General features: G+C 36.9%; 1 protein-coding gene across 1 annotated transcript in view; it reads right to left on the bottom strand.

Moving 5' to 3' along the window:
• Nucleotides 1–15,676, bottom strand: part of lrba (LPS-responsive vesicle trafficking, beach and anchor containing) — a 336,519-nt gene that overhangs the window by 1,421 nt on the left and 319,422 nt on the right. Inside the window, exons 52-55 of the mRNA XM_065254703.2 lie at nucleotides 14,413–14,580; nucleotides 8,864–8,965; nucleotides 8,447–8,643; nucleotides 242–393 (exon numbers count right to left, since the gene is read on the bottom strand). Of these exons, the coding sequence (XP_065110775.1) occupies nucleotides 242–393; nucleotides 8,447–8,643; nucleotides 8,864–8,965; nucleotides 14,413–14,580 (619 nt within the window). The remainder of the gene's footprint in view (nucleotides 1–241; nucleotides 394–8,446; nucleotides 8,644–8,863; nucleotides 8,966–14,412; nucleotides 14,581–15,676) is intronic.

Genomic DNA, 15,676 nt, shown 5'->3' with positions numbered 1-15,676 from the left:
AATTATATTTTATTGAACGTGCATGCTCTATTGTAAATCTATATGCATTTTCTCATGTGCCAGCATTTGCGATAAGGAACTAGACAGGTGGTCAAAAATAGACCAATAAATTAAAATCGAATTACTGTAGATTATTACAGATGTTACAGTTATCGAGCATTAAATAAATATACCTGCCCTGTGATACAACACACAAATTTAGTATAAAAAAGAAGCAGGTTGGAGTCTTGAAGTATATTACCTTTGGTCATGTGACATAGCCATGGAGCGTATTCCAGCATCACATCCCGGGTAAGTGAAGAGCTGTTTAAGATCATGAACCTGCCACACAGTGAGAACGCCTCCATCTCCTCCAGATAGCAGATACTGTCCATCTTTACTCAGAAACATCGCCTACAGCCAAACACACAAACAACAATCTATGTGTTATACTGTATGGGAGAGGTTTTTCACACACATAGTGGATATTTTTGATATTAGTATGCAAGCAGTGGCGTAGCGTCTGGGCATGCAGGGTATGCACGTGCAAATGGAACGGGCCAATAGGGGGCCCGGCCCTGGGCCCGCCCCAGCTTTTAATAAAAAAAATTCAATTTAATTTTTATTTGTGGCCGCAATAAATATATTTTTGTATGCATATCATGTGTAGTGATTTCTTATTTCTCCATAATGTCTAATTTCTCCGTCATTTCTTGTTTGTGTTTATTATTATTTTTGCACTCCGCGGCTGCTGTAGACTACTACGCCATCATTTTTTACATGACGCATCGCCGCGCCAAAAAAAGCGGCTATCTACGTGAACATTAAAGGGATAGTTCACCCAAAAATGAAAATTCTGTCATTTACTCACTCTCATGTTGTTACAAACCTGTATAAATTTCTTTGTTCTGATGAACACAAAGTAAGATATTTTGAGAAATGTTTGTAGCCAAACCATTCGTGGACCCCATTTACTTCCATTGTATTCTTTTTTCCTACTATAGATGAGGCGGAGAAGTTAGTCACTAGTCAAAAACTACCCAAAACATTTCGTTTTTCTTTATTTAAATCTACCCTTTAAAGTAAAAAATTTTGTTTTGTAAATGTTGTTAACAGACCTGCGCGCCAGAGTTAACAGTGCCAACGGGCAAGGGAGCCCGTACATTTTTTTTGCATATGGGCCTGGGACTGACTTGCTACGCCACTGTATGCAAGTATCTCATTACAAACATTAACATAGACATAACTGAGATGCCCTGTCAACATATTTATTTTAAAATTATGTCAATCATATAGATTTTTGTTTTGCACACCTGTGCGAGGAAACAGCCACAAATGAATCTTAACGTTTTTGTTTCTGGCTTTATACAGTAGTAAATATCAAAAGCCTATTAATTATAAAAACTCTAAAATCATTCTATATGTAAAATGCAAAAACTGTGTTTTAACCCCATTGACCTTTTAGTTGACCTGTCATGTTACCCGATGATAAATATCACTGATAAGCATCTGATGGGCTGTTTAAGTGTGTTTCTCAAGTCGCTGAATAAGCTCTTTGTACATGGTGATGAACGTCTGGTGCATCCGGCCGGCCTGTGATTAGAAGGGTTTACTGACACCCCTGCGGACCTCAGAGCAAGCGTGCCCGGCCAGAGGCTGCCTCAGCCAATCAAAACTCACACAACCCCCGTCCTTCCCAGCATGCACGGGGGCCAGCCTGGCGAACAGTTTGTTTCTTAAAGCGCTCTAGTGGTGGTATCCTGCGGCGAAGGGCAGACAGAGTACGAGATTTATTCTGTTCATCTGGTTTTCCTGTGTGCACATGGGCTGTGTAACACTTTAGAGGTCCCAGGAGAAACACAGATAATATAGAACAGCAAATACACTGGGCTCTTTTTCATTTACTACACACACACGCACGCACGCACGCACACCACTCCACTCCACTCCTGGGGGCGAGGATGCTGTAATAGCACAGAGTGTTTACAAAGTGACTATTAAGTGTAATTAATTACTGAATTGACTTACTATATGCCATTGACCAATAACATCATTTTCCTTTAGACATTTATATAAAAAAAATTAACTGTTAACCTAAAACCTAAAAGTCCAATAACACACTTGTTTGTTTTCAACAAGATTTAAAACAATATTTTTAAACTTCAAACTAAAATTTCAATATAATTTTGATAAAAGCTGTTTGGTAAATAATTAAACAATAATAATGCATTTATGACACAAACAATTTAATTTATACAATAAAAAAATTCACATATTCAAATGAAATATTATATTATGTATGGATTATATTAAATTGATATGACACAGATGGCCATTTTTAATCTCAATCATTTACTTACACCCATGTCTTCTAAAATGTTGATGTCTTTTTTGTTCGGTCGAGAAGAAATAAAGTTTTTTTAAGAAAAACATTCCAGGATTTTTCTCAATTTAATAGACTTTATTGGACACCAACACTTTACAGTTTCAAGTTGCAGTTTCAACGTAGCTTCAAGGGGCTCTAAATGATCCCAACCCAGACATAAGGGTCTTATCTAGCAAAACCATCGTCAGTTTTGCAAAAAATGAAAAAAAGATGTACTTTTAAACCACAACTTCTCGTCTTGCACTATTGGTGTGACGCACCAGCGTGGCCTCACGTAATGTGTCATGACGTCAAAGGTCACGTGTGACATATGCCAAACTACAAACCCCAGGGTTTACAAGGGCCCGTTAATATGTTGTTGTATGTGGAGTGATAAAAACTAATATCCTTGTGTTATATTTATTGTTTAAAATGGTATACAAATGTGCGTTTCACATACGTAACCCGTGACCTTTCCACATCATGACACACTATGTGAGGTCGCGCTGGCACGTCACACGGCTAGAGCAAGATGAGAAGTTGTGGTTTTAAAGTGCATATTTTTATTTTGAAAATGACAATCGTTTAACTACATAAGACCCTTATGCCACGGTTGGGATCTTTAGAGCCCTTCAAAGCTGCAATGAAATTGCAATTTTAAACTTCAAATTGTTGGTGTCCAATAAAGTCTATTAAATTGAGAAAAATCCTGGAATGTTTTCCTTAAAAAATGTAATTTCTCCTCAATGAACAAAGGAAGACATAAAATTTTTGGATGATATGGGGGTGATTAAATTCTGGATCTGGATTTTTTTTTTTAAGAAAGTGGAGTAATCCTTTAATCGAACTGTGACAACTTACCCCATCTGGTTTCGCAAAAGGCCAGTGGGTGTTAAATGAACTGCCTCATTTCCTAAGCATTAACTCTTTCCCCGCCATTGACGAGATATCTCGTCAATTAAGAGAAAACGCTTCCCCGCCAATGACGAGATTTTCCGTCTTTCCGCAATACCGCTATTATCCACCAGGTGGCGCCCTTCCGCAACTTTTTAAAACCGGAAGTATTGCCCTATGGCAAGCTGCTGCATGTCCGTGTCTGTTTTAAAGATCGCTCTGGATAAGATCTCTATGAAAAATCCGTCATAAAAATGGAATTATCTCTGCTTTTTGCTCAAAATATGGTGTTTTTGCAAAAACCTACACATATTCAAAAGTTGATTGCAAAAGAACCACTAAAGGTAGTATGAAACGTTTTTTTTTTTTGTTTAAAAGCAGAGGGTCTGTTCTTTCATTTGGTATATTGTATGTTTATATATTTAAAGAAGAACATTTTCTGGAAGGCATTAAACTTGGGTGAAAATCATGAAAAACGCTGGCGCTGGCTGGCAACTTTTTTTAAAAATGCTGGCGGTGAAAGAGTTAATGCTGGATATATTCAACAACTTCTTGATCTTAAAAAAACCCTCTGTAAAAAAAACTCTCAGCACTCCCAGGAAAAGCACAACTCGGACACATATACATTTAAACGTAGAAATAAATAATGACTGACCAATTGAAACAGCATGCCGAAAACTCAATTGCAATAAAATGTGTGTATGTTTTACATACATATATACACATAGCGTAAATAAATACCCCCAGTATTAAACATAGACTAGCTACAGATGGCCAGTGCTAGTATATAACGCAACATGCTTTGGGTGACCTGACTTTGAGTCCTTCGACTCTGATCCTGCTGCCCTCTCCCCTCTCCTATCGCTTTCTGTCTCTCTATAAAAGAAAGGCAAAAAGCCACCCCAAAACAACATAAATACTGATCTGCTAGATCACTGTCCAGCGCACATCAGACCGCTAGAGCAGCTGAGAGTATTTGCGCTCATGCAGTCTCTTTTGATTTGTTTTAGATGTGCCTGAGATGATGTGTACTGCAAGTAGGGTTCAGGTTACACTGTGGTAAACCCCACATAATTTCATTTCAGTCCTTGTATAAATACATAGCTTAGCCCGGACGTAAGCATCACAAGAGACCAGATCTCAGCTCTGTCTCATTTAATCAGATCCGAAGAATAAAGTGGTAAAGTTTTATATCCTATACTGCCCAAAACGCCTTAAAATGAATCATCTGAAACCCTGCTGTTTGAACATTTTCAAACTCCTCCCTGTGTGATTTGATAATAATGTCCTCCTCTCACTGCTACAGCATGATTAAGTCTTCTGTTGGCTTTTTTCTTTAAAGATGTCTGAAAAAATACAACGGTACATAATCCAGCATGCACGGTGGTCCCTCTGGACCACGTCTGGAAGAAAAGTCTGTGAGAAGCGGAGATGTCCAGGTTGCGAAGCGGATCGGGTCAGAATCATAAATCAGCTGCCTCCTCCAGGGCCGCCATTCCAGAATCTTCCAAGATGGCCGCCGCGACTCAGATATCTGACTTACGGTCGGGCCGTGATATTAAACAACAGGGTTGTGTTGGATGATGCCCCACAGAGGAGAGGCTCTGGCTTTTTTCTCCTGATCTTCTGATCTGTCTATGTAGGGTCAGGATATGTCTGGCACGAGTAAAGACTGGATTTATGAAGACTTTAATGCAGTCTATTGCGTATGCGCTCATGGCTTGGGAAAGTCTGCTAAAATGGTTACTAATAGACAGAGACTCGCTTATGGACTCCAGAGAGCCATTAATGTATTATTTCTACTTGTCCAAATTAATGTTCTGTCAAACCATCAGCATAAGGACTCACTTTATAGGCTTCAACAAACTGTCTCACAACCGACAGTCAAATATAAAACCTTGGTCACTCTCTCTTCCACAAATACATATAGACACACAGATGCTACAGTGCGGCAGTTTACAGCAGTGTGTGAAAGCAAAGCACCCAAAAGTGACAGCAATAATCATACGCTCAATAGTCGTGAATGCAAAGTAAATCTGGGTTACTTTTTCCCCACTTCTTTAAACTTCGTCAACAATATCATAGGTAATTGAAAATATTTAAACTTTACATTGTGTTGCATATATGGGTGTATGATTACACTATATGAAGCAGTGGGCAGAAAGACAAGGGACTGTTTTAGGGCAGATACATTTAAGTGACAAATTATTAAGAATTCATTCTTAAAGGCGGGGTGCATGATCTCTGAAAGCCAATGTTGACATTTGAAATCACCTAAACAAACACGCCCCTACCACAATAGAATCTGGACCTTCTTTGATAGACCCGTCCCACACATACGCAACCCAAGCAAAGATGTTGGTTAGTAGACGGTAATCGGCCCGACTCCTTTATCCAAAGTGTTTTTCAAAAATCATGCACTCGACCTTTAAATGAAAAATATATTAAAATCCGTGTAAAGTCCAATATTAACTCATTCCCCGCCAAGCCATTTTTTTGCGATTTTCACCCAAGTTTCAAAAAATGCCTTACAGGAAACTTTTCTTCTAAAATATATAAACATACAAATATATTAAATGAAAGAACAGACCCTCTGCTTTTAAACAAACAAACAAACAAAACGGGAAAAAACTTTCATCCTATCTATATTTTTTCTCTACTTATAAACTCCTAAATATGGGTTTTTTCTTAAAAAAATACAAATGTTTTAGCAAAAAGACGAAATATTTGCATTTTTGTGAAGGAATTTTCATAGAGATCAGATTAAGAATGATTATCAAAACATACACAGAGTTTAAAATTAGTAAAAAAAATTTGCTTCATTTTTTTATATTGTGTGTGTGTGTGTGTGTCATCTAGTGGATAATTGCGGTATTACAGATTGACATAAAAACTCATCAGGAACACGTTTTATTTCATGAAAATGTTTTCTGTTAATTGACTAGATAACTCGGCAATTGTGGGGAAAGAGTTAAATGTGATCTCAGTTTGTCAAACCACAGAAAAATGTGTTAATCACCCAGCTAAATTTGCATGCCAAGTATATAAAATAAGTTTTCAAAATCTTAGGCAGCATTCTCAGCTCTTAAACAATGAAGCCGTGTCCACTGTCTGTTCTGAAACCACGCCCGCTCACTGGAAAGCTGGCATCTCTCTCAACTTTCAAATACCTCTACAACCTGAATGGATGCTTGTGAATGTGTTAGGGGCTGGGCCATGTTTAATGGCTTCGGTGCGTCATCGAGCCACCCTTTAATCCTGATAATCCTGAACTCAGAAATGAATAAAAACCTCACTATTCAATAATAGATGGTTCACAGACTTTGTAACGTGTTTCAGCAATACAATTTTACCAATTATAATGTGTTCGAAAATGACTTTCACCTAAATAGTTCTGTCATCATTTTCTCATCCTCATGTTGTTCTAAAGCTGTAGGAATTTCTTTTTCTGATGAACACAAACAAAGATATTTTGATCAATTATTGTAACCATTGACTTCCATAGTAGGAAAAACAAATATGATGGAATTCAGTGGGTACCGTCAACTGTGTGCTTACTATTATTTATCCAAATATCTTCTTCATCATTTATAAAAAATACCTTCTTTTGTGTTCAACTGAATAAAAAACTAATTCAGGTTTAGAACACCATGAGGATGATCAAATGGGGACAGAATTTTCATTTTTGCGTGAACTATCCCTTTAAGAGATGAATTTTAACTAGTTGCGATCTGTCATGTTAAAGTAACAAACATGATTTGATTTAATCAAGCGATCGCCTAAAAAAGTAGAAAAAATCTGCCATGATGAATACATCTCTGTATGTACGTGTGCTGAACGCTGTTCCTGGAAATGTCTGAGCTGTATTATGCAAGCAGTCCATTTTAAGTACTTGAGTAATCAAATACAAAAGTACCTTAACCAGCAGAACGTCTGAAAACACGATTTATTCTCATGTAGGTCAGTTTCATTTGTCTATTGTCAAGGAAAATAAAACTTCATTTTCTGGAATAAACTTTTCTGCTGAGATAAACTTGCTGATCCAATGCTAGGATGTTGTAGGTGCTTTTGAAGATTATTTTAAATATGACTTAGGCCCCTCTCCTTTATATCAAAGAAAAAATCAATGAAATCTACATCATTTAGAGCAGGGGTCTCCAACCTTTTTGTAAGCAAGGGCTAGGCACAATGGAAAAAACTATCTGGAGGGCTACTTTTTTGATATAGTCTACTCAAAACTGTTTTATTATTGTTTAAAATGTTAACATCCTTAAAAGAAGCCAAGCTAATTTAAAAATGTGTAATAATTAAATATTACAGTTGACACTATTGGTAGAATGTGCTTTGACAGGCAACTCACAGACTCTGTGGTGGCAATCTGGTGCCCGTGGGCACCATGTTATAGACCACTGATTTAGAGAATCTACAGGTATAGAAATGTACACGGTCCTATTACATGGTAGAGCGTTATGTGGTATTATTTGAATAATAAAGCAGCATTTTACAGTATGTTAAAGAGGAGAAGTGTCTCTCTTCCGTCACTGGAGCCCTTGCTGTTTATTGAAAACAAATGAAAACCGGTCGCAATGAGGAAACTAATCAAGCTCGCAGCAGCAGAGAGTCAAGGCGCGCGTAACAGAGCCCGCCGGCTAAATGAGATGCAGGTGTGGTTATGTGTATGGAAGAGAGAGAGCGGTAGAGAGATAGAAAGAGAGAGAGAGTGGGAGCTCTGTGAATTTTCCCAGGCTCAGAGGAAAGAGAAAGTGATGGAGCGGGAATGAGGAAAAGAAATGGCTGATTTTGGGACCTCTGCCCGCCGGTGACGAATGTGTCATCTAATGCAGGAAGGCTTGCTGCTGGCCATACTGTTCTTTTTCTGAGGCGAGTTGAGTGGCATCGTGTAGCCTTGCTGATCAAAGGACAGCTCAGGGCCCTCAGGGCTCAGAAACCAAAAGAAAGAGCACTGGAGTGAAAGCGAGAGGGAGTCCAGAGGGAGACAGAGCTCAGAGATCATGCCAACGTTTAATCACGAGCTCGACAGCTGACCAGATACAACACAGAGACTGAGAACAGACGGAGTTGGAAATGAAAAGAGAGATAGAAAAAGACTAAATGGTATGAACGAAAATGAACGAGCCGCTCAACCTGTTGCTCTAGCTTGATATGACAGACGTGAGGAGTGGGGCAATAGTGGTGGTTCATGTTTACCTTGATGTTGTCCTCCACCTCCATGTGTCCCAGGAGTTTTCCATTGATGCTAAACACACAGAAGTGGCCCTTGTCGTAATAAATGACGCAGTGACCCTCAGTGGAGGACAGCACTAGACGTGGCCGCATACAGCCCTCTGGTCCCTCCAGAGTCCTCAACAGATCGCCGTTCATGGAGTGGATCAGACACGGACCCTCTGTACACATGAATACACACACAGTTACTTCACGTCTATAAAAACAATTATTTTTATATATTTAAAAAAAGTAATTTCATAAATGTGAAACCCAAAAATATGGTTAAGTAGCTACAGTACACATGCATGCAAACCAAATAAAAACCAAATAAATACATAGAAGTGTGTGGAATGCAGGACGTGTGTGTGTGTGTGTGTGTATGTTTGAGGTTTGTTTTACCTCTACAGCCACTGATGACCAGTCCAAGCTCTGCACACACGCTTGCACATGTTACTTCACAGTCATGACCCGTCAGGATCGCTCGGGGAGTCACAAACTCCGCTAGAGACACAAACACACACATAAAGTGTTACTTTCACTATATAAGTAAGGACACGTCATACACTTCTATCCTGTACCCTTAAACCTAACCCCCTTACACACTGTAAAAAACAACCTATAGAATTTACTCAAAAAAATTGTTGTAACAATTTGCACTCACTTTGTTTGAGTAAATTATATCCTATATATTTGATTAAAGAGTACCTAAATTTAATTACTATGATAAAGTAAAAAAAATTAGGTAAGGTCTACCTATTTTTTCATAACTAATTACTTATAAAAAAAATGAATAACATTAACCCTATTGGTATTAAGACACAGATCTATTAAATTATTATTAATAATAATAAGCCATTAAGAAACATTACATATTACTTATTCAGAGAGGGTTGAATAAGAAAATAGTCATACACAAGATTGCATAATTGCTTGCTTTATTGACCAAATAACATTCTGTAAACATTTAAAACTAATGATTGGAAGTACAAAATAACCCCAATACATTTCAAGTGAAATACAACATATCATAGTTTTACATAAAGCTTCTTGAACATATTATTTCATAAAAAAAAAAAAAAAGTCTTCATCATGAGATGTTAAAAAAACATTAAAAGCAAGATTCCTAAATACTGTTCTTCACGTTATCATTAGAAAATTAAAGAAGACAATAATATGAGAGGAAAAACTGATCTCATTTACCTCAGTAGACTAGCATGCTATATCGATACAAACAAACATTTCAACTTCATTTAAAACTTATTAAGTGCAAAAATACAACTTCATATTATGCTATAACTCACAGTACACGTGCATAAAACATTGAACACTAACAAGAAGTACTTACATTCATTTTTAAGTGATTCAACTTAATATACAAGTCACATATATAACATATGAACTCCGAAATACTTTTTTGAACAGACATTAAAAAGCGAAAGGCAACGTTAATTATATATCCGTAAATGATAATAATAATAATAAAATGGCTTCATAAATGGATCCCTTCTAAAACAAAACTCAATATATTAACAGATAAATGCAAGAAAACTTTTACAGTAATTATCTAGCATCGACAGCTATACCGTTGTTTGTTTGTCTGCTCGACGCCCTCCCGTCTGTATCGTACATCAACCGTCCGCTGCTCTCTCTCGTCACGTGGCTTGCTCAAGTTCAACCACTCATATTGAGCAGCTCCGCTGTTCACGAGATTCAGACATGTAAATAATAATAATGGAAGTTAATATTTTAATCATAAATATGGATTTTTATTCGCAGGTGCAAGAACTGGGCGATGTTTCATTCAAAGCTAACCTGACTGACATATTCTAACCTATCAATCTGTCAACAACAGAGACAGAGAAGCACGCAAATGACTAAACTTCTGGTAGATTTTACAGTTAACCAACTTAACATTTCCATTCATGATGATATCAACAAGTTAAATAAAAACTTACCTGTCAACAAACCGCAGTTCTCCCGCCGATATGATATGAAAAATGGTGACTCGAGTCCCGCCTGGATGTTGATTCATGCGCACTTTGCGGTGCTAAGGCCAATATTTTGGGGTATATGTTACTTATTTTTTTAGTATTGCAGTTATTACTGTTAAAAATTGGATAGTGAAGGTAGAATATACCCATTATTTTTTATTTTACTTGCTAGCTTATATATTTAATTAAATTATAACTAATTTTCATGGGTTAAATTTAACACCCTCCAGAGTAATTTTTTACAGTGCACCAAACATTTGGACATTTTTAAATTTAAAGTTTTTTTTCCAAACTAATGCCTACATTAATAACATAATACATGCTTGGATGCACTTGGACAAAAACTAAACGAAACACATTAAACTCACAAGTACATACAATACTGTGACACTGCTGTTGTTTATGTAAAAAAGAAATTACTGGTCGTCTACCATGTGATTGTATTCAGTGGCTGTAATCACTGCAATGCAATGCAGACATGCATTGAGCAGTACAGCATCTTTTTTTGGTGTGTGTTGTATTAAAGTGGTGAGCAATCAGAAATATAAGGTCTTACACAAAACTGTTATAGCTGTGCAATATGAGGAATTATCAATACATCACAGCTTATTTCTTTAGCAATATGTGATACTCTAAAATAATTCATTAATTTCTTATCTAGAAAGCAACTCTGATGTTTTATTGAAAAAATAATTCTGCTTTAAGATGTCTCTGTGAGACAGGATGGACAATTTGGAGTTCATTATTAGACGGGTTTTATGTATAAAATGCTAGACTGGCAGCAGAACAAAGCAGGATGTCCTAAAGATGTTTTTAATATTACCTGACTATAAACACAGCCAGTAGGTCTTGTTAAGTTCCTAAACAACAAGCCAGCACAAGTTCAAGATAAAGTTCTGGATAAAGGTCATATGCAATGTATATCCATTTGATGTATACGCAATATGAAGTGTATTCTGGATAGATTAATCCTAATGGGTTGTTGGGGAAGTTTTCAGCCACGGTGGAGGTAATTTGAGTCTTAATTTGGCCACAACTTTCTCTGTGTTTCAGCAACTGGAATGATTTTTGGTGACAAATCTCATATTGATGAATATTTTGGGAAAATGCTTTGAAATAAAAAAAACTCAAAAATATAACTGTGGCAAATTTACCTTTCGGGATGTTTGTGGATGAAAACAGACACTAAATTAAACTGCTTTAAAAATGTATCAGATTAATTTTTCCATACTTTTTTTGCATAAACCTGTTAATCAACCTCAGTACTGAAAATGGCAGGATTTTAACTTTTAAATGGCCAAGTTCATAAGTGATGTCACTGATTTGGTGAAAAAACACACAAAATGGCCAATTTTCAATATAAATAGTGATTTTGGACTGGATATTTTTTAAACTTTTTTCACAGTCTTGGGCATGTCAAAGATTAGTAAAAACATTGGCTTTGATGCATTTTTTTTGTTCAGCATCAGTTTTGATTTTTTTCTCCCTTATTTGCTGTTCGTGGCTGTTTTTGCCCCATTGACTTCCATTATAACGACAGTTTTTGATTATAAAGCCATGAAACCATTAAATCATCCATTCTTGATTGTTGCTGGTTGTTCCTTTTGCAAAGAGGTAAAATTTGTCAATTTTACTGTTGATCACCATGTGGCACTATTAGCCCTTTAGTAGGAATGTGCAAAAACATTCAAATTCAAATATTCAACAAATAGTTATTTTTAAATAGCTATTTTTTACCGTTTACAAAGTTCATATTTATGTGCAAAATGTAGGTAACGTCAAAGGAAAGAAATTGTTGTTTTAAAATTTTTACATTTACAATTAACATGTAAAGTTTATATTTTCTTAACCACAAAATAAAAATAATAATAATTGTGTCTAAATATAATGTGCCCTAAAAGAAAATAATCATGTAGCATAAAAGTAATTCAAGCCAACTGTCCTTTAATGTTGACTTTGAAAAGATTATGTACACCACAAAGACATTTGAAAATGAAATAAGGGATGATTTAAATTATTTAAAACTAAGTATCAAAATAATTTTAATTAATCTAATTAACTAATGAATTGTCTCTCCGTACCTAGACACACAAACTAGTCACACACAGACTACTCTGACCAAGTGGACCTCTTTCTCTCTCTCTCTCTCTCTCTCTCTCTCTCTCTCTCTCTCTCTCTCTCTCTCTCTCTCACACACACACACACACATAGATGTATAGGTTTCATTAGGTGGCAAACTTCCTCAATGTCTCAAATTTGAGTTATACCCTACAACTCTGGGGATTAAAGCCTGATGTCGGATTGTGCCCTGAGAAGATCAATAAAACTGATATATTGGTGTATCGTTTAACCTCGCCCGTCATCGGCCACCATTTGGTTTACATTAGGACAACATCTGATTACAATCTAATACCTATATACTGTATACTATTTATCTGCACTGTGAATGTGCACTAGAGAGTATCGCATATCTGTAGAGTAAAAATCGAGAAAAAGAGTGTGATTATACACATAAACAACACACAAGACAATGCTAGAGAAACCTTAATGCACTAATATTTGTAACTGGAACACCATCAGACTGAATTAACTGTATAAATCAGGCGTCGTGAAAGACTTCTGCATATTTCTGTCACTAGATGGCAGTGTGGTCAACAGAATCCAACACTTTACCATACAGCCTGGTAACCTGTATTACCCATGCAAGTTTTATATAGAGGACAAATCACAGTGGCGTATGGGTAGGTTTTGCTTTAAAAAAACACATTTAATAAAGAATAGTATCTTCCAAAGAAAAAAATGAATTATTCTTACTAAGGAAATTTTCTTTTTTTTTTAAGACTCAAATCACAATTTGTAGGAACCCTGACTATATAAACCTGGCCAAAATACAAAAGACAACAACTTAAAAAAAAAAAAGTTCATCCACAGTTAACCTGTTATCAATTTATGTCATTTATGTTATTATGCTTATCATATTCCAGATACCATAGACTACTTCACAGTTCAGCATTAAAATTAATATTGCCTCTTTAAACTATACAGTGGGAAATTGAGGACGGGACACATTCAAATAATACAGTATAATTATGTTGCATATAATGTACCACCAGTGAGCTAAATCTACAAATTCAGTTGAAAGTCCTGAACCTACAGCTCTTAAGAGTCTCTAATGGCCCTGATGTTGACCATCTGCCCGCAGTCATATTTATATGTACAGATGCTCATTATCCAAATCACAATTAGTCATAAATCCTGCGCCATTTGTTAGAGAACACTTACCAGAATGTAGAGCATCCAAAACCTCCAAATTAGCACATGGGATGTGTGTGTTTGTGTGCGTGCACTGGACTTTGATCAGAACCCCAGCCATATGGTTAGTGTGCACAGGGGAAGCCTGTGGCATTTTTCACTTTTATTGAACGCTTTTTCGCTCTCTCAGATAGATGGGACTGAACTCTCTAGAGCCCAGGACCTCCGAGTCACATTTACTGTCTCCCTCTGTGGCCCTTCGACCTCCACTTTCACTCACTCACACACAGGCAGGAAGGCAGGCCTATTCCATTTATGGTGTGATACTAGCCTGAAACTCAATCTTCTGAGCAGAGCCCTGCTGTGGTCAGATGAAACTAGTTGTAGCTTCTGAGAGTGAGCTGTAAATCATTACACCGGCCCTGACAGAAACTAGAACGCATGAGAATGTGCGTGTGCGAACGATGAGCTTTTAACGCCATTGCATTGCTTTGATTTCATTGCAGGCATGAAAGCTTTCGTTATGTCTGTTTGCCAAGTGCTGGTTGGGGGTTTTGGATCTGGACGGTACCCTGATCTTGACCTCTCGGTGTGAGGAACACAGCAAGCTCGTTTGAGCGCAGATGCTGATGAAACCGTTTGTATTGCAGGGTAGACATTGAGGGCACAAACACACCTGTATGTGGATGAATGTATGCAACTTACTCCCAGGATCCTCTCCGATGGTGCTGTGTTTGCCATTCCAGTACCACAGCAGGAGCGTGGCATCTCTGGAGCCCGAGAGTATGTAACAGTCTCCACCGATGTATGACTCTGAACGGGCCACACAGGTGACAACATCAAGGTGACCAAAGACAATCTGGGTCAGTTTACCTGCAAACACAATTTTTTTTAATCCTCCCATATTACTTTAATACTAAAATAATTATGCATAAATCTAATTCTCACAACCTGTTTGCATTGCTAGACTGTTTATTATATAGGAGGTTTATTAAGTCATGGCTGGTCTCAACATATCCTGTAGGTGATTTCAGGTTTTACTACCCTTGAGGGGACAGTAGGTCCCCATAATTTAGGCAATATGAGACGCATGCACACATACCACAGAAGAGGAAACCACTCAATCTGCATACAATAAACAACATATCATGCACTATTCAGGGTGTGATCTCGGGGCAGATGTGCACTGGTTAATTTTAATGCTTATAGTAGTCTACAGTGCAAAGCTCTCTGTAGGGTGTGAGGGAAGGACACTGCTGAGATGATGCTGTATGTTATGTTTTTCACACATAGCAGAAGCTCATACCCTCCCAGATATATCTATCTATCTATTCAGCTATCCATCCATCCATCTGTCTGTCCATCTATTTATCTATCTGTCTACCTAAGTCTATCCATATCTGTCTGTCTATCTCTATTATTTATCTGTCTATCTCTATATCTAGCTATATCTCTATATCTGTCTGTCCGTCCGTCTCTATATCTGTCTGTCTGTCTGTCGGTCTTTCTATCTATCTGTCTACCTCTATATCTATCTGTCTATCTCTATATCTATCTGTCTGTCTATCTATCTATCTGTCTATCTTTATATCTATCTATCTACGTATCTCTGTCCGTACATCTATCTATCTGTCTATCTCTATATCTATCTATATCTCTATGTCTGTCTGTCTTTCTATCTCTCTGTCTGTCCATCTATCTATCTGTCTACCTCTATATCTATCTTCAGTCTCTCTCTCTCTCTCTCTCTATCTATCTATCTGTGAGTATCTCTATATCTATCTTTATATCTATCTCTACATCTATCTATCTATCTATCTATCTATCTATCTATCTATCTATCTATCTATCTATCTATCTATCTATCTATCTATCTATCTATCTATCTATCTATCTATCTATCTATCTATCTATCTCTGTCCGTACATCTATCTATCTGTCTATCTCTATATCTATCTATATATCTATG

Source organism: Paramisgurnus dabryanus, chromosome 4 (genome assembly GCF_030506205.2).
Source record: "Paramisgurnus dabryanus chromosome 4, PD_genome_1.1, whole genome shotgun sequence".
Taxonomy (NCBI): Eukaryota; Metazoa; Chordata; class Actinopteri; order Cypriniformes; family Cobitidae; genus Paramisgurnus; species Paramisgurnus dabryanus.
This window is presented reverse-complemented; position numbering and strand designations above follow the sequence as displayed.